At 38.2% G+C, this 18078-nt stretch overlaps 1 protein-coding gene across 1 annotated transcript; it reads left to right on the top strand.

Annotated features, from left to right (window-relative positions):
- Positions 1–1289: 1289 nt before the first annotated feature.
- Positions 1290–14889, top strand: si:rp71-17i16.5 (phosphatidylinositol 4,5-bisphosphate 3-kinase catalytic subunit gamma isoform). The gene is made up of 13 exons (XM_055048326.1): positions 1290–1338; positions 1444–1679; positions 1886–3093; positions 4551–5184; positions 5298–5363; positions 8065–8290; positions 9837–9931; positions 10755–10898; positions 10991–11081; positions 11322–11452; positions 12784–12895; positions 13066–13223; positions 13961–14889. Exons 2-13 carry the CDS (start codon positions 1461–1463, stop codon positions 14216–14218), a joined length of 3342 nt encoding a protein of 1113 aa, XP_054904301.1. The 5' UTR covers positions 1290–1338; positions 1444–1460; the 3' UTR covers positions 14219–14889.
- The last annotated feature ends 3189 nt before the right edge of the window (positions 14890–18078 follow it).

Raw genomic sequence — 18078 nt, 5'->3', positions numbered from 1 at the left:
TCAAATTCTGGTTAATTAGTGGGTGCAGAATTCAAAAAGGTCAAAGTGTTGTGATTATGCATATTTCATATTGGTATGCCCATCTGGATTCAGATGTGTTGCCAGGGATACAGGCATTCAGGCTCTTACTTTTTGTCTACAAATACATGTGGATTTCCAGGTATAAGTAATCTGCTCTCCTATTCAGAAACACTGAGAGTTTAATTTCTATTTCTGAAGCAATAAGTTCAGCTGAGCTAATTGCTCTGTTGCCAAGCTACCATCTTTAGACACAACGTGTTCTCAAGTCTTTACTCAGGCAATCTGACCCCTCAGCTCTCTTCTATAGCACACTATCCACCATCCTTACACTCTTCATCCATAAAAAATCATCATAGTGTATGGATCCCAAAAATTGCTTTCCTGAAACAAGAACTGAGTCTACAGACTCAACGGCTACTACAGATAAAAAGATGAATCAGTTTAATCAGGAATTAAAAAATACATAAGAAAAAACTAGTCACTGTTTGTCTCAAGCTAAATGTGCAACAACTCTAAACCGGAAAACATGTTCAGGGACAAATCTCTAATTAGTGGATGATCTCTGGTGCTTCATTGTGAGGTTGAGGGGTTTTAGAAAATGTGAACCTCATTCATGGAATTTGTAAGCAAACTCATCGTAAATATCAATGAACACATATCAATGGGTTCCTCTACAGCCCTGCAGCCACCTCACACTAAATCCTCATAGTAAGGAAGTTTGAAGATGGCAAAACAGGATGTTTAGATTTACTGAACCGTCTAAAATGCTCTGCTTTGTTGTTTGTCTGGCTTGCTGATCATCTGCTCAGGGTTGTGAATGGTCAGGGGTGATGTTGTGTGGTCAGAGTTGTGTCCATTATTGTTGTCTGCTAGAAATGAAAAAAAGTTAAACACATTTATGAAATTAAAAATAACAAAACAAATGAAGCATAAATGTAGCTACATTAGGTCATACCTTCACAAACTACTGAGCCAAACAGCTTAAACAGGTTTTTCTACTATTCCAGTAAATCTCGGCGGACTGCTGGTCTGTTTACATGTTATTTAAAGCTGAATTACAGAAGTTTAGATTTTCCGCTTTTTTCCAATTGGCCAGTTGTGTTCTTTATGCCTGTAGCCGTCAAAATGTCCTAGTCTTTGCTTTAATTGTTAAAGGAGAAGAAGGAAGTCGGCTGTATTTTGTCAGTAAATGATTATCAGTGTCTACCTCTGTGCAGAGGAATGAGGAAGTTCAAAAGCAGCAACAAAAAGAGGAAGACACTCTCTCACTAACATATAGGTGGAACCTCTCATGGACTCAGCAGCAGCTTTTGTGAGGTTAAAATCTTATAATTGCTGTGCTTTCTTCTTGCAACGCAGTTTTCAACATTTGAAAAACTTTTATCAACTTTAACCTTTGAATATCTTTTTGTTTCTCCTCAGGTTTTTCTAATATAGCAATGGCTACAGCAGTCTTCCCAGATTGGACGGTTCCTCCACAATGTGTGGGCTCCTCAACTGAACTGAGAACTCAAGGTGGCTCAGAAAACAACCTGAAGTTTATTTGCGAGTTTAGGCCTGATGAAGACAACAGTGTAAACAGGGATTATGAGTCTGTGACTGTCATCCTCCCTGCACAGTGCACCATCTGCCAGTTGAGGCTACGCATCTGCATGAAGGTATATTTACTGTTGTGGTTGATTTTTGAGACTTTTTATGAAATACTTTATTACACATACTTTTCCCGAACACCTACATTTTGCTTTAACTTGAATAAACATGACTTTAAGTAATGTTTATTACTTAAAGCCATACTATTACTTGAGTATGGCTTTTGGCTACTTACATCTGGTGTATAATGAACTATCTGACTCCATCTTTTCAGGCACAAGAACAAAACTGCCATCCTGATCCATTTGCAATATTGGATCCAGAGAAATACATCCTGTTGTATGCCAGAGGGGACGACTGGTATGAAGCCCATGATGACTGTCAGATCATCCGGACATTAGACATCCCATGGTCACATGATGATTCTCTGTGTCTAGTGGCGCACATAGTAGCAAAGCCTCTGGAGGCTTGTGATTCAGAACAAAAGAAAAGTCAACAGGAGTGTTTGACTTACTTGATTGGACATGACCTGGACAATGAGGCGTCAGACAGACTTGGTGAACTTACACTCACCCGCAGGAAGCTGGCATCTCCACGAAGGCTGGAGCTGAGGAATCGGGATGAGGTTCTATATGCCACAGAGCCCTGGGTTACCCAGGCACCCTTTCCTAATGAGCTGGAAGAATGGCTGAACAGGAAGTTTTGTCTGACCTTCCACTACATGAGCAAGATTAGCTTCAGCATACAGGTTGATTTGCAGGCAACTCCAGATCTTCTTCTTGAGGTTTTTAGAAGGGTTATGGCAGATCAAAAGGTCGAATATAACACTTCTGAAGAGTTGGTTTTGAAGGTCTCAGGGAGGGAGGAGTTCTTGTCCGGTGAAAACAGTCTTTGTGATTTCCTCTGGGTTCGACAGTGCTTGAAAGCCAATCAGGATCTCCACCTTTCTGTTGTTCCCGTCTCACAACTTGCTGCAGATACTGTCAGATTTGTAGACAGGCCACTTGTTGATGGTTTCAGTGGTCAGTTCAGCTCCCATGATGATCTTAGTCTGCTAGGCAAAGATCTGGATGACATCTTCATGATTTCTTTGTGGGACTGCAGCAGAAAGTTTAGAGTGAAATTGCTTGGCTTTGATATTCCACAACTGCCAAACAAGCCCCCTCAGTCTGTCTATGTTGAAGCATCCATACTTTATGGTGGCAAAGTCCTCTGCTCAGTCTCCTCCCTTCCCAAGGTCTTTGGAGATGAAGTACTTTGGAATGAGTGGCTGGAATTTGACATTCTCCTCCGGGACCTGCCTCGTGGAGTCAAGCTGGGCTTCACCATTAATGCCTGTGGTAGCGATGTCTCTCCAACAACCAAGGACGCAAAGCCAGGATCATCCAGAGACTCCAAGGTTTCAGTCAACAAGCATCCAGACACCCAGAAAGGAAAGACAAAGATTCTTTACTTTGTCAACCTCCTTCTCATAGATCACCGGTGAGTTTTAGTACCTTTTTAGAACTTTAGTTAACTTTTAGAGTTAATTCAGTCTTGTAGACACTAACTTTAGCATGATATTGTGTTTCTCTTAATAAATATTTAGATTTTCCTGTATTTTGCATTAAAACGCTGTACAATGGTGACACCGGTGGTAGGAGTTTGACCTGCAGTCAGTGGGTTGCTGGTTTGATCCTGTCTCCGTCTGCCTCTGTGAAAATACTTCACTCGCCCTACCTGCAGGTGGTGGTCATACATCTTGGTGTAGTCTCAGTATGGCAGCCTTGCCTCTGTGACTACTCTCTAGTATGCAACAGACAGCAGGAAAAGAAGTGTACGTTTTATAGAGGTTCTAATCTGGCATCTAAATTGTAAATAATGAGAACTATGAACACATTGTGCCTGTTGTATATTAGTCTGGTAAATGTGGGGCTACAATACTTTTCCATCAAAACCAGATAGAAAAGTATCAACACTAGTTGCTACCAGGGTTGAGTTCTGACTTTCGCTCAGCCATGCTGCATGGGATGCTGGACTATTTTGGACTGTTTAGTTTTGGATTGCCCATCATTAAAATCACTATTACTTTCATTTCTACCTGGGTCTCAAGCATCTGCCTCACTACCTGCCACCACTTTTCATAACACGATGACTTGTTCAACTAGTTAAACAAGTGAGTGACGTCTTTTTCCCATTTATGAGAAGGTTTCATTCAAGAAGAAGACATGCACAAAATAAAATACAGAATATTAAAGAAGATTTTACATATATATCTATATAAAAAATCAACAGTTGCGTGTTCTCATGTTTGAAGGAGTCAAGTCTTAAGCCAGGAGTCAAAATCAAGTCAGAAGTCTTTATTTTTGTGATTTAACTCTGAACTGATTGTCAAACTCAAGTCACTATCCATTCCACGAACGTGAAGAACGAGCTGAGCCGAAAGGCAAAAGTGTCAATTTATCAGTCCATCTAGGTCTTGACCTACAGACATGTTCTTGAGGTAAATTTCAAAATCAAAAGAATAAGATCCTGGAAAAGCCACTGAAATAAGCGTACTTGTTAAGATGACTACTGCAGGTTTAGAGACAGTGTGAGAGGAGTTCCACCATCATAGTAGAGCCTGGAGTAGATTCAGTCTTTTCCATCAAAAAGAATGAACTGAGCTGGTTTGGGCTTATGATCACAATGCCCATTTACTAAAGCTCTTCTAGCTAACAGGAAAACTCCAGGAAGACTGAGAAACTGGAGCAACTTTACATTCCCGTAAGACTGGAAATACATTAACACCACCCAGAATGAGCATGACAATGTAGATGGAGAGATGAAATTCTGAGTTTCAATGAGAATTTATAGTAAATGTTTTTTTTGTTGTTGTTGTCAAAACGTACTGAAATGCACGTGAACAGCACAGTTTATAAAAAACCTGTGAACTTTGTTGTGATTGTCCGTTCCTCCAGGTCTCTCCTGAGTCAGGGTCCCTACACCCTGCACATGTGGTCCTATCCTGACCTGGAGGATGGAGCCATCACCTACCAAGCCGATAAGCTGTCCTCCGCTACAAACCCACATATAGATGAGTCCATGGCCATCAGCTTCCTTCTAGACCGTTACAGCTTTCCTGTGGTTCTCCCAAACACCTTCAGCCACAATGACGGGTCTGGCAGTCCAACATCGGACCTTTTCCCTGACAAATCTACTTCCTCAACCCAGTGCACTTCACCTGTCACTGATTCTCTTTCTCCACATGGGAAATTTCTTCAGTCTCCAAAGACTGACAAGGTAACTCTGAGGTCTCCATCACCCGTCTTTAACACCAAGAGGGATTACCTCAAGAGGTTTCGGGAGGAGAGTGTCCAGTATAGCTCCAACCTTCCCCACTTCTTGCGTAATATTAATTGGTTGGATCGCAGGGTGGTGGAGGACGTGCACTGGCTACTGGGACTCTGGGATCCTGGGGAACTGGATGTACATGTGGCGCTGGAGCTGCTAAATATGGATTTCCCAGATGAGATTGTCAGGAAACTAGCAGTAAAGAGACTGGAGACTCTACCAGATGATGATGTGCTCAAATATTTGCTACAGCTGGTGCAGGTATGTTTGTGATCTTTGTGTGAAAAATGCAGTTACACAGCTCTGTCCTCTCTTTAGATTGGAATCTGCTGAATGACAACCAGGAAGTGATCAGAAGCTTTCTGTCTTTGCAGACCCTAAAAGTGGAGCCTTACCACGACAGTTTTCTTGCTCGGTATCTTATTCAAAGAGCTCTGCGGGTGAGTCATGTGACTTCTCGTTTCACTTGATATATCAAATGAAACTCTGCAACAGTTTGTAGATTCATTGCTGCTGGACCTTTGAATTCTTTTCTGTTTACTCAGCTAAATATCTAGTTAAAGTGTTAAGTTTCAAGGATAAAAAATAAAATACATTTTGGCTTCATGTTTTTTAGTTTTGGTCTATGCTTCAACTGAAATATTGTAACACCATGATTCTATGTTTAGCCTTTCTGTTGAGGATTTTCCACTATGTTTTGTATCATTGCCTTGATAATGACATAATTTTATGTCAAACTCATAACCTTCTGCTTTGATCAATAATACTTTAATTTTTGAACTATTAGTGCACCTGAATATATATACTCATTCAATAAGAATCTGAATATTATTGAAAAATGTATTTATTTCAGTAACTCTGTCACCAAGTTAAACACATTAGTTAGATTAATTAAAACAATGTTAACAATGTTTTAACACCTTTAATTTTCTTAGTAATTTTCCTAAAGATGGCTGATAATAGAAAACAGATGTTTGCGTTCACACCAGCCATGTTTCCACTTTAATCAAACTTCAGTTTGTTTGCTTGGAAAGTCCAGCTCATTTTGGGAGGTGTGAATGTGCATGCAAATGCAGATGCAAACGGCAAGTGGACCTTAGACTAATCCAAACGCAGCAAACAAACTGCAGAACATTCTGGCTAAATGTAACCAAACCAAACACGCCAGTGTAATGATAAAGAGAGAAATGGCTCATGATCTTTTACCAAAGACAAAAGAGAAATTCTACAACTGCTAAAATCTGACACCACTTCATTTCTGTTTACATGTGACAAAGAAGGAAGTTATGCTCAGCCACTTCTTTTGAGGTTTTCTTGTTGATTCCTTCAGTAGCTCTTGGTGCAGTGGCACTGCAGACGAACAGGCTTTACAAAGGGTTTAGATAATCTGAACCCTTGCATTGTGAAAGTGGACCACACCAGCTGAAAACGTAATAAAAGTTGCAATTCTGGTCCCCAATCAAACCAAGTCTCCAGGACTATCAGATGTGAGAACACCTGATGTTTTCTAAATGGACTGCCATGAACTGCAATTTTAAAGACATGTGGAATAAGCCAGGCAGAACATGAGATGGAGTTAAATTTTCTGTTTCATTCCTATGCATGTCAGTGGCTGACCTCGGGGTAAATCTGAAAGCCACTTCAATAAAGATGAGCAGCTGTCTAAAATGTTCTGTCATTGTTAATATTTTTCTCACAAGAAAAGAAAAAAATGATCCATTATTAAATCTTTTTACATAACAGAACTTGAACGGCTTTAATGGCCTTACCAGAGTAATGGACATCATACTAATTTCTAAAGTCATTGTTTAGTAATTGCCTCCATTACATTCTGTTAACATGTGCTTCTGCTCCAGAGCAGCAAGCTGCTGAACGCTCTTCTATTCACAGACGTGATCCTGCTGAGGTTCTACTTACCCTCTTGAACATAATTAGACCCTTTTTTTTTTTTACAATCACTGTTCGCTAAAAATGTATTTATTTTCCTTTTAGTTCAAAACCAACATTTTGTTTAATTATTATCACTGTATATTTCCATGGATTTTTTTCTTAAGCTTTAGCTGCTGTGAGGTTTACATGAGAAAAAGAAGCCGATGTCATCTGAAGTATGTAGTTTTCTGGTGAGACAGGTGAATTTAGATTTATAGTGTATAAAAATTACCACACTATGAGAAAATGATTACATTGTATGCATTCTCATTAACATATAAATCATGGTTTTGTCTTTACAAAACACCTGAATGTGAATTTCTTTTATCACAAAACCTTCACAATGTTAAGAATACGTTATACATTTAAAAGGTTAGAATTGTTTTTCTTCTTTCTTGCTTTGCGTAATTAAATCAGGGACATTTATTCAAATGATGTCAACTTTTGAGACAGATGTTGATTAACACTAGATCTCTGTTTTGTCAAAATAGAATTTCTGGGTGTTTCTTGTTCTTTATCAGAATAATGAAATAGATTATGACATGCAGACACCAGCTCAGTTAATCACATGGTGTTTTCACTTGTCTAATGGAGGAAGCAGCATTTACTCACTGCCTTCATGACATTCTGAGCGTTGATGTGTAAATGAAAAGGCATAAATTAAACTCTGGTCCTAACTGCAATCATTTGTAAAGTGAGAAATAGTAATTAACAGCATCTTCAAGGGGCAACATTGTGTAAAATCAACTTTTTTGAGTTTTACTTTATTCTACTTTATTCCTTCGTCAAAAGCATACGTGCCTTGATTTCTTTCATACATGTTTGAGAAATCTTTTGAGTTTCCATGGCAACCATTCAGCTATGCTAGCACTAAGGTAGACCTCCTGTCTTTGTGGCGTAGTTCCTCCTCTGAGCTGCAGCTCCAAGCTCCTCATCTGAGTCATTTCTCAGTGCAACGCTGGTAAAAACGTTCTGAAAGGGTTAGTAGAGGAGAGATGTGACTTCTAGCTTTCTGCTGCAAAAAAGGCAGTGGCCTATGTTTTATGAAGATGTTACTAAAACATTTGCATAAAAGCATAGGAAATTCTCATGGAACTTTGTCAGGAATAACAAAAGTATATTTCAGCGTCCCCCCCATAAATACATCAGTGTTGAAAATTTTTCCATACACAACTGTTTCTCTGAGAATCTTACTTATTTCTTTCTCTCCAGAGCAAGAGAATCGGACATTTCTTCTTCTGGTATGTGCGCAGCGAGGTTGCAGGGTGCCCGTACTTCCGCCAACGCATGGCAGTGATTTTGGAGGCCTACCTGCTGGGCTGTGGTCAGGCCATGATCAACAGCTTCACCCAGCAGGTGCAGGCAGTGGAGGCCCTGCAGGAAGTCGCAATGATTATCAAGAGATTATACCCAGAAAAAACAGACCTTCCTTCCTCAGGTTGGAGATCTAATCATGTATATATTTCTCATGGTGTCTGGAAGCTTTTATGCCTCTTTGCTAACATGAGCTTTAAGATAAATACAGTGTGTGAATCCTCAGAAAAGCACCTCAAACTTTAAATCATAAGGCAATAGATTTGGCAGTTTTCTGAAGCGGTACAGTATCTGTGTTTTCTGAAGTTAATATTTTGACTCGGAGCAGCATTCATCTTAACATATTTTTTGATTTATATGTGAGAGTAACAGATTATAAATTGAAACAGAACGTTTTGTATAGAAATCTGAAAAGTGTCTCAAAGGTACATCACATTTAGTGAATAAAACTTGGACCATTTGCAGCTCTACCCATTTGAATATGCAACTTGTAACATTGTCTTGTCCCATCTGTCTTCCCATTATTTATTATCAACTTGTTTTTACCATGAGGATAATATGTTGAACATGATGTGTCATTTGGCACAAACAGTTTGACAAATTCCAATATAAAACATAAAGTTTTATATTGGAACCAATATTATTGGAAGCGCTTTTTTGTCATTATTATGACCAAGGTGCCATAATAATGGCATTAAATCTGGGAATGCCAGATTTAATACCAGGCTATTAGAAAAGAGTTTGTGAGGACATCTTTTCATTCAGACAAAAAGAAAAGCTTTTTTAATTCAATGATTATAGCTTCTATTTAGTGACCTGAAAGTCAGATTTAATGGGATTGAAGTGAAGCAAAAGCACGTTTCAGTTTCTTATTGAAGAAATTTATCTGCTGACAGAGCGTGTCAGCAAATCATCCAGCAATCATCAAAAGACATTTAAATGGTTACCGATGGAGACAGGCGAAATGGAAGAACTTAAAGATGGATTAATGGATTTCAATGTAACCACAACCCAGGATGCAGAATGAGGCAAGGGAGCAGAGGCGTCAGGAAGCCAAGACAACCGTCGGAAATGCAAAACCAAGGCAGAAGTACATCGACAAACACACATAGTGGAACAAAAAAATGCAAGACACGATTCAAGAGAAGAAACAAATCGTGGAGGAAGAGCCAGCTCTGCCGCGACCTGGACCAATACCACATAATGACAGCCGTAACTTCCATAACCTATTGGATACAACAGCGCGCAAAAAAAAAACATTATTATTGTGCCACCCAATATATTGGGCACACTTGGCAAATGAAGGGGGGAAGGAGAGAGGTCCTGTGAGAACCACCAGCAATCCTCCCATTCCTAGCAAAAACCAATCCTCAGATCTGTGACACAAATACTGACAGCTGAAATGTAACAGGCCGTTCTTAAAGCAAAGGACAAAGCCACTGGCCAAGACAACATTTCTTCTGATCTGTGGAAGATGTGAAATCATGGCACTACTTTCCTGACTGTGTTCTTTAACCAGATCTTCACTGACAGCAAACCTTCCTGGTTTCTTTCTTTCTTGCTATTCACACCACAGATTTGCAAAACACAGTCAGCATGTGTTGAACGTATACTAACAGGCTGATGAATGTTTTTTTTCTGAAATGAATCTGTGTTGTTGTTTTTCTCAGCTCCACTCAAGCTGCAGGAGCTCCTCAAAAGCAGTAATCTGCCAAATGAATTCCTGTTGCCCTTTGACCCCCGCATTAAAGTGGGAACAATTCTGGTAGGTCTTGTTGCAGTGGGTTTCTTTGTGTTAGAAAATGAGGTGACGTGTCATATGACGTGCTGAATTGACACTTTTTAGTCCTGTGGTTTTATTTTTTGACTTTACCAAAAGATGATTAGACTTTAGCATTATAATCAGCCATAACAGCCCAGTTTTACCCAGAACATGTGGCCAATATCAGGTCTGAATTGTGTGAAAGGAACTGAACTTGCCCCTCTGGGACAAATTTCAATTGAATTGAAATTGTTCCATTTTAGACCTTTGGAACAATAATCAATGCAGGGAACTGAATAGAAGATGGTAAGATTTACACTGATACAAATAAGGAAATATTTAAAATATAAACACTATAAATCAAAAGCCAAATGCTCCTTGATTGTATTAAAGGATGGAGAGTTTGGGTTTTCTGCCAGATCATGGTAAAGTGGTGACTCGTATGATGTACAACTGTTGTTTAGAAATGAGCTCTAAAAATCTTTTCCTAGTTGTGCAAATCCAGGATTCTTCTCATCAGTTCTCCACTGTGTTCCTTGAATAGGTTTGATAATCTGAGCTTTAGTCAATCCTTAATATTCAGGCAAACATTTGTTAAAGGATGTAAAGACAAAAAAAAGAACAAATGAAGCCAAACAACTGATAATTTGCTTGGTAAAAGAAACATTTAAAAAATGTCATCCTTCAGAGAAGATCAGTAAGGATTTCTGGGTTAGGAACTTGGCTGGTCTGTGCCGGCATCTTAGAGTGGTTGAAATGAAGCAGATGCTGAACTGGAGCCCAAAGAAAAAAACTAATTGGATTTTTCTGAATCCTCCTGCTGCAGCTGGACAAATGCAAAGTGATGGCCTCAAAGAAGAAGCCTCTGTGGTTGGAGTTCTCACCAATGCCGTCGCCCACTTCCAGCACACCCGTCGGAATCATCTTCAAAGAGGGAGACGACCTCCGGCAGGACATGCTGGTCATCCAGGTCACACAGATCATCTGCAGCTTTCATTTTCTTAAAGGATATTGTTTTACATTTGAATGAATTATTGTGGATTTGTTTGCCTTCGTGTTTAGACCTTGGTGGTGATGGAGTCCATCTGGCAGGAACAATCTCTGGACCTTAACTTGATTCCATATGGATGCATCTCCACAGGACACAACATCGGTATATTTGTTTATGCCTAGATGATTCTATTGTGAAAGAATGCTTGCTGTTCCTCTCTGAGGCACATGGAAATGTTGATTGCTTATTTATGGAGAGAGAAGTAAGATTAAAAAATATGCCCAACTAGTCAGAAAGAGATGAAATACACCTAACAAATAAAGAAATTTTTATTCTTAAATTCAATATTTAATTGACACAAATGGATTCTTCAAAGCGTTTCTAAATCATCTCTTTCCAAAGGAATGATTGAAATAGTGAGGAATGCAGCGACCATTGCTGCAGTGCAGAGAAGCCACGGCGGAACGACTGCAGCCTTCAGAAACGATGCTCTGTTTGAGTGGCTCAAGTCCAAATGTCCACTACAGGAAATAGTGAGTGAAACACAAGCAGAAGTATTTTTCACTATAGATTTGAAAGCATGGCAAAACTTTTTGTTTTTGATACAATCAAAACATTTTCTAATAAGTGAAACCTGACTTAGGTTTTGATTGATTATAGTTGTGCAAAATTTGAAAACTACAAGGGGGTTTCCATGCCTTGATGGTGTCCGAGTCCAGTAGATTCAGACACACTTTTCAGATTTTATTTGTAAAATAAAACAAGTCTAACTCTGTGCATTATTTGCCTTCTAATTAATACCAATGATCTTCTTTGTATAGGTCTATAACGTAAAAATATAAAAAGGATAGAACAGTAAAATTTTAAGGGTGTGAATACTTTTGCAAGGTTCTGAAAACGAACAGGTCATGTTTGAGTCTCCACCTCCACTCCAACTATTAAGTGGAGATTCATAAATGAAATCTTCAAAAAAAACAAAAATTATGTCAATTTCAAGCAATTTGAAGTCAGTCAGTTATTGTCTTTTATTATATTTATTATATAAAGTGTGTCCTTTTGCTCCATCTGTTCGATCCAACACAAGCCTCTCCAAATCATTTCTCTTTCCAGCTGAAATGATGTTTCTTATAGTCCATTTGGAAAACCCATTTCTGTCCACAATTTGTCATTTTCTCTCTGGAATATAAACATCTGAATGTAATTTTATCATCCAATTAATTTCTAAATGGGTTTTTTTATAACATGGCCTTGGGCTCCATAAGAGCCAGCTGAGCTTTAAATTACTGAATAATGGCAGCGATGTGGCTCGCCAGCATCGAGCCACAAGTGGCTCTTTAAACATAAAAGTTCTTCAATGTAAATTTAATAAGAAATGCTTATTAATGTTTTTTTCACCTGTAACACATACATTTTCCAGTGACATTTTAAATCTATTTTGTCATTATGTTTTTCTTTTGTTTTCCACAAATTGAAACATCTCACAGAAAGAACCTAATTATTTTCTGCAAATGATTTTTTTCTTTGTTTTAAAACTAAAAAACAAAAACATTACTGGTTTTATTTTTAAATTACGAAGGAGCTATTTATCAAAAAATGTCAAATTGTCTTTTTAAAAGTAAATTAATTAAGAAAAATGTCAAATAACACTTGTGCCTCGCTCTAAACCAATCATACTTTGCTAGACTAAAGGCAAAAATGGCTCTTGGATTGCACAGTTTGCTGGCATGAGCACCAGAGGATTAGATTTTGCAGATACCTATTCAGCTTAATTCCTAAAGAATGATCATATAGAAATTGAATTTGTTACCAGAAAACAATTGAAGAAGGTTGGAGGACCTGCTGCTTCATGTTTTTGTGACTGCAGCACTATAAGACAGTGGAGAGGTTTGTGAAGTCCTGTGCAGGATACTGCGTGGCCACCTATGTCCTGGGAATAGGAGACAGACACAATGACAACATCATGATCACAGACCAAGGTGAGCAGCATGTTCTGTTGGATGTTTGTGCAATGCTAAAATATGGTAAATTAAAAACAATGTTTTAATTAGATTTTTATTTAAAGTCGTTTTAAAACAGTGATAGATGAAAGAAGCTCTGTGATGGATGAAACCAGACTGGGATTTTCCTTTGTCCTTCCTCTTCACAGGAAATCTGTTCCACATCGACTTTGGTCACATCCTGGGAAACAGGAAGCACTTTCTGGGAGTGAGCAGGGAGCGGGCACCGTTTGTCCTCACACCTGACTTCTTATATGTGATGGGCAGGGTCAAAGGTCGAAACAGCCTCTATTTTCAGCGGTTCAGGGTATGAAGATCTCACCCAGTGTGTGACTGTGTGCTTAAAATGTTGAAACTTAAAGAAATGAGAAGTGGTCTCATCCTTTACTTCCTTTTGAGTAGCAATAATAAAGATTTGTTTTTGTTTCTACATTTAAATGTCTTTCAATACATTTCACTTCTATTTGGAATGTGAAAAAGATTGAAATGGACCTAAGCATAGTTTTTTAAATTGATATCATTAAAATAATTGAATAGTTCATGTAAAATACTGCCCATGAATTCAATTTTCATGTGCACATATCTCCAAATGAATGACTAGGGCTGAAACAATTAATCGGGTTAGTCACAATTAATCAATTATTAAAATAATTGTTAATTTAGTTAGTAATTAATTGCTAACTAGAGTATCCCGACTTAACAAATGGCTCATGGTTGAAAGAACATATTTATAACAGTAATTAACCTAAAATTGCACAAAAAAATTATACATTTTGTACCTCAGACTAAAAACACTTTGTGAACAACAAATGACAGTTTTAGGTTCCTCTGGTTCAAATTCCTCCAAATAAATAAAATTTCCCATTAAGCATTTGTTGCTATTCAAAGATGAGTCGGTTAAAAAAAATAGACAAGAGCCATACATTGTGTTGAAGTTAAGAGCTTTTCAAATGTCTATGTTAGAATGTTGATGTCAGTTCCATATCAAAGCTGACTAGTTAATTGTATTCTCTGTATGTTTTTCCATATAATTTTTTGCATCAGGATACCTGCACTCAGGCTTACCTCTTACTACGCTCCCACTCCCGTCTGCTGGTCACGCTGTTCTCCCTCATGCTGCTCACCGGCATCCCGGAGCTGAGTGCCGCCGAGGACATGCGTTACCTGCGGGAGGCACTGCAGGAGGACCAAACCGAGGCCGAGGCCAAGGAGCATTTCCTCCAGCGGATCGCAGAGTGTGAACACCTGGGCTGGACCGTACAGGCCAACTGGTGGATCCACATGGTGGCAGGCATCAAGTAGAACGTGCAGGAAGTGGGGAAGCGAAATGTCTGATTTGTATTTAGGCTTTGAGAAATTGATGTTGTGTTTACAGCCTAGTCTAAGTACTCTGAATCACGCCTAGCTTGTCAGGCTGAGACACATTTCTTTCTTTCATCATCTTTTTGGATTCAGTCAAGTTGACTCTTTTCCATGTGGATGTGCTCAGCACTCTATTTCTTGTTGGAGGCATGGCTTCTGATATTTTTAATTTTACCCAATCACCCAGTTACATCTGTAATACAACAAATTGATTCTTACAAGCTTACAGGAAATTGCCTGCTCTGTAAACAAGCATCAGAGAAATGCCAGCAGACCGAGGCGGCTGTTGGTATTAAGTCAACAATTGGAAGAGTGACCAACAGGGACTAACAGCTTGGTTCACTTCCTGTTTCCAATTGAAACTACAGGCAGACCACAATTCTGAATATCAACCACAAGGTTGGTTTTCTGCACAATGGCCTGGTAAAAATTCTACTAGAGGCAATCCAATTCAATGGGAGAAAGCCTAAACAGAGCAGTGAAGTGTGATGTTAATCAAGCGGAATTGTGTTAGAAGTCCAGGATCAGGTTGCCAAATGTCAGCACGGTATCTCAAATTCCTTTAAATTACCCTTTAAATAATAAAAATAAAAAACAAAAACTGAGCCTCACTCGTACATGGCCATGTTTTTATTATTTGTCTTATCTATAATGTCTTTCATGGGTTGAATGAAGGATGTATTGGGCCGAGTGGTGACAGTGTTGTGTCTCAAAATCACTTTTCTTCAGATTTAAACATGATTTTTGTCAAGAGAGCTGAAATAACTTTGTTTGAGGAAAAAGCTGTGAGAAAGCTGAATTTGGGACATCTGCAAAGTTAATAAATGTTACATAGAGAAAGGAATAGCAGACATGAAGAGTGGAAAATAACTAATACAATATACTATCTAGCCTCTCATAGAAATTGAACCAATTTTTATAAACATTTTAAAATAAAACTCACACTTCTTTTGAATATGTTGAATAAGTCTTTTTGAAATACCGTTGATGGCAAACACTCAGGCTCCTCTGACTCTCAGGCGGATCAGGCTGTTGGATGGCAGGTGCCTCTGATAACGCAGCCAGTCCACCGTCAAATGGATCAGCTGCTGCCGGGCAAGTGTGGGAAATGAGAACCCAACACAGAACCCAAAACTCATCCTCCCAACCAATACCAATTCAAGATGTCAGTAAAGTAACTCTGATTAACCAGAATGTTAAATTAAGATATCTTAAGTAGAAAAGCAGCCGAACTAAAGACATCTCAAATTTATTTGGAGATATAAAAAGAATTTCGACTATGCATTGTCATTTTGTTTACATAGCACATTTTCAGCAACAAGGCAATATAAAGTGCTTTATAGGAATTAAAAGGAAATGCAAACAAAATGACAAACCAAAGAAGAAGCAAGAGAAGAAAAAGAATCTAATATTGACATAAAGTATGAAAACTACCTTTGCTGGAGAAGTGTCCTCTAGTCTAATTCCATCTCTGGTTTGAAAGAACAGGAGTCTAAAACATAGCTGAATTATGGTGTCAGTCAAGATATCTTTTATTAGAAAAAACAGTCAAAACTAAGAACGAGATACCTTGAATTTTCTGTGTGACTAGTCAATTTCATTGCAGATATCTGAGATATGTGCTTCAGTAATTCATTGTAGATATCTTGAACTGGAGGCTCCATACAAATCAATTGTACATCTGACAATCAGAATTTAATTAGAGATATCTCAAATATGTATTTTTTCTAATCAAAAACTATAATAGAAATATTTTAATTTACTAATACGTCTAGTCATAAACCAATTTCAGATATCTGGAATGGAAGTGCGGTAAAACCCAATTTATGCTGAAACGGCTTGCCATACCTTCACCTCTCCGAGTGGAACAGGCGCGTGAGGCGAATCTGAAAGCTGATTGGTCCAATGAACCGCAGCGCTGCAGCTGGAGGCCTGCTGAGGCCCTGCACTGATCAGACGGGCCTGCAGCGAGCAGAGGCTGAAACCTGACTGAACAAAACAAAACATCCATAATCCGCACAGATATGGACGCGAAGTCAAAAGAAACATTACAATAAAAGAGTCGACTACTGGAAGTAAATGAACATTTAACTGAACAAACATTATTGTTTAGATTGTAGATATTTGCTGATAGTGTTTGGGCCTACAGAGAAGGCCTTATAGGCTTCCATCCTTCACATGACTGATTCTTGAATCAATCATTTGAATTTCCACAACAATTATTTATTATTATTATTGTTATTATTATTATTATTATCATTGTCACAATTCTAATTGCAGTTCATAGCATGACAAGATCTCTGAGGAGAACAAGAACATTTCAGTGAGTGTGAATCTTAGTGTCTGAGGTGGAGGCAAAAAGAACGATTCTGTTTCGCATCTCTGTCGTTAGTGTTTTAAAAATGACTGGCAAAAGCTGAATTTATGTTCATTCTTTAGGTATTTTCACTTTTATTTTGAACTAAAACACATATAAACCAAGAGTTCCAAGGTGAAAATATTTAAATTAGACAGCACAATACCACTTTCTTTTTTACAATCACAAATCTTTACATCTACTAAATCACTAAGACAAAGTTAAGAGGTTTACACTGGCACAACAATTAAGAGTTTAGACACCCAATATTGTCATCTTTTTTTCACATATATTAAGACAATTTTATCACAATAACTGCAGATTCTTGGCATGACTGTAAACAGGATCTTCAGTAAGATTTTATCACAGTTTTACATTCATGGTTTGCACAAAGCAGTGGTTCCCAAAGTGTGGGGCGCGCCCCCGAAGAGGGTACAGTGCCATTGTGCCCCTCTTGAAAAAAGAAAACTAGTTACATCAAAATGTTTCACTGTAAAGATGGTTTTTAGTTTGTTTTGTTGCAACCTGAAGTGTGAAATAAACTTCAGTGGAGTTTGAAAACAAAACATGTGTATAAGTTTATGTCTTTATTTTAATCCATAGAGGGCCCCAGAAATGATTTGGGAACCACTGGCATAAAGCAACATAACTTGTAATTAACTGAAGTTCTCAAACCAAATGCACAGGTTTCTCAAAGTCTTCACATTTAAAATATTTCAACACTAACACATTTTAAAACACGGCTGTGAAAATACACGTTTTCAGTCTCTATTTTAGCTGCTTCTTTTAGCTACCACACAAAAATGCCACACAGCATTGAGACGTCACTGAACCTGAGAACGAAATAAGAAATCATCACATTAAAATTGCTCATCATCATGATGTTAATGTCAGTGCTGTATACAGAGTTGTGCCTGACAAATGAACACCTTCATGAGCAGAAAACACCTTTAGGAGAACATTTAACATAGTGGTTCTATTTTGTACATGATGAACTTGAACTGAACACAACTCTTCCTGTTATTTCAGAGACTAAAAGAAACAAACTCAGAAACTTTTCACCAAACTAAATCTGGCAACTTCTGTGACTTAGTGCACGTTTGAGTGTCTGTGTGCATATCTGGTTCAGAATGCTGTAATTACATTTATGTCTCTGTGGGGACCTGACATTGATAATGTAAGCATTTCTCTTACTTTAAACTTGACTATATTCATGAATGCAGAAAGTTTCTTTCTATGGCTTGCAGTTCTTTTAATAAGATCATAAAAGTATACTTCTATGCTTTTGTGCTATAACAGTTTTTTTTCTCTTTGCATAAATTAATGAGTAATATAAAGCTGCTACATTTCTCTCTTGCTCATGATAAACACAAATTTAGCTACTTTGGCACATTTGAGGTTGCATAGAAGCCAGATGGCCACTGGGTAGAAAGTAAGGAAACCT

This window comes from Poeciliopsis prolifica, unplaced genomic scaffold (assembly GCF_027474105.1).
Source record: "Poeciliopsis prolifica strain line A6 unplaced genomic scaffold, Auburn_PproV2 SCAFFOLD027, whole genome shotgun sequence".
NCBI lineage: Eukaryota > Metazoa > Chordata > Actinopteri > Cyprinodontiformes > Poeciliidae > Poeciliopsis > Poeciliopsis prolifica.
This window is presented reverse-complemented; position numbering and strand designations above follow the sequence as displayed.

Bases quoted from the DNA above. Each gene is read 5' to 3' on its own strand.
- si:rp71-17i16.5 (XM_055048326.1), top strand. From the start codon at position 1,461: ATGGCTACAGCAGTCTTCCCAGATTGGACGGTTCCTCCACAATGTGTG. The intron at 5,185-5,297 runs GTATGTTTGTGA...CTGTCTTTGCAG, and splicing joins ATTTGCTACAGCTGGTGCAG to ACCCTAAAAGTGGAGCCTTA. The intron at 13,224-13,960 runs GTATGAAGATCT...TTTTTGCATCAG, and splicing joins TCTATTTTCAGCGGTTCAGG to GATACCTGCACTCAGGCTTA.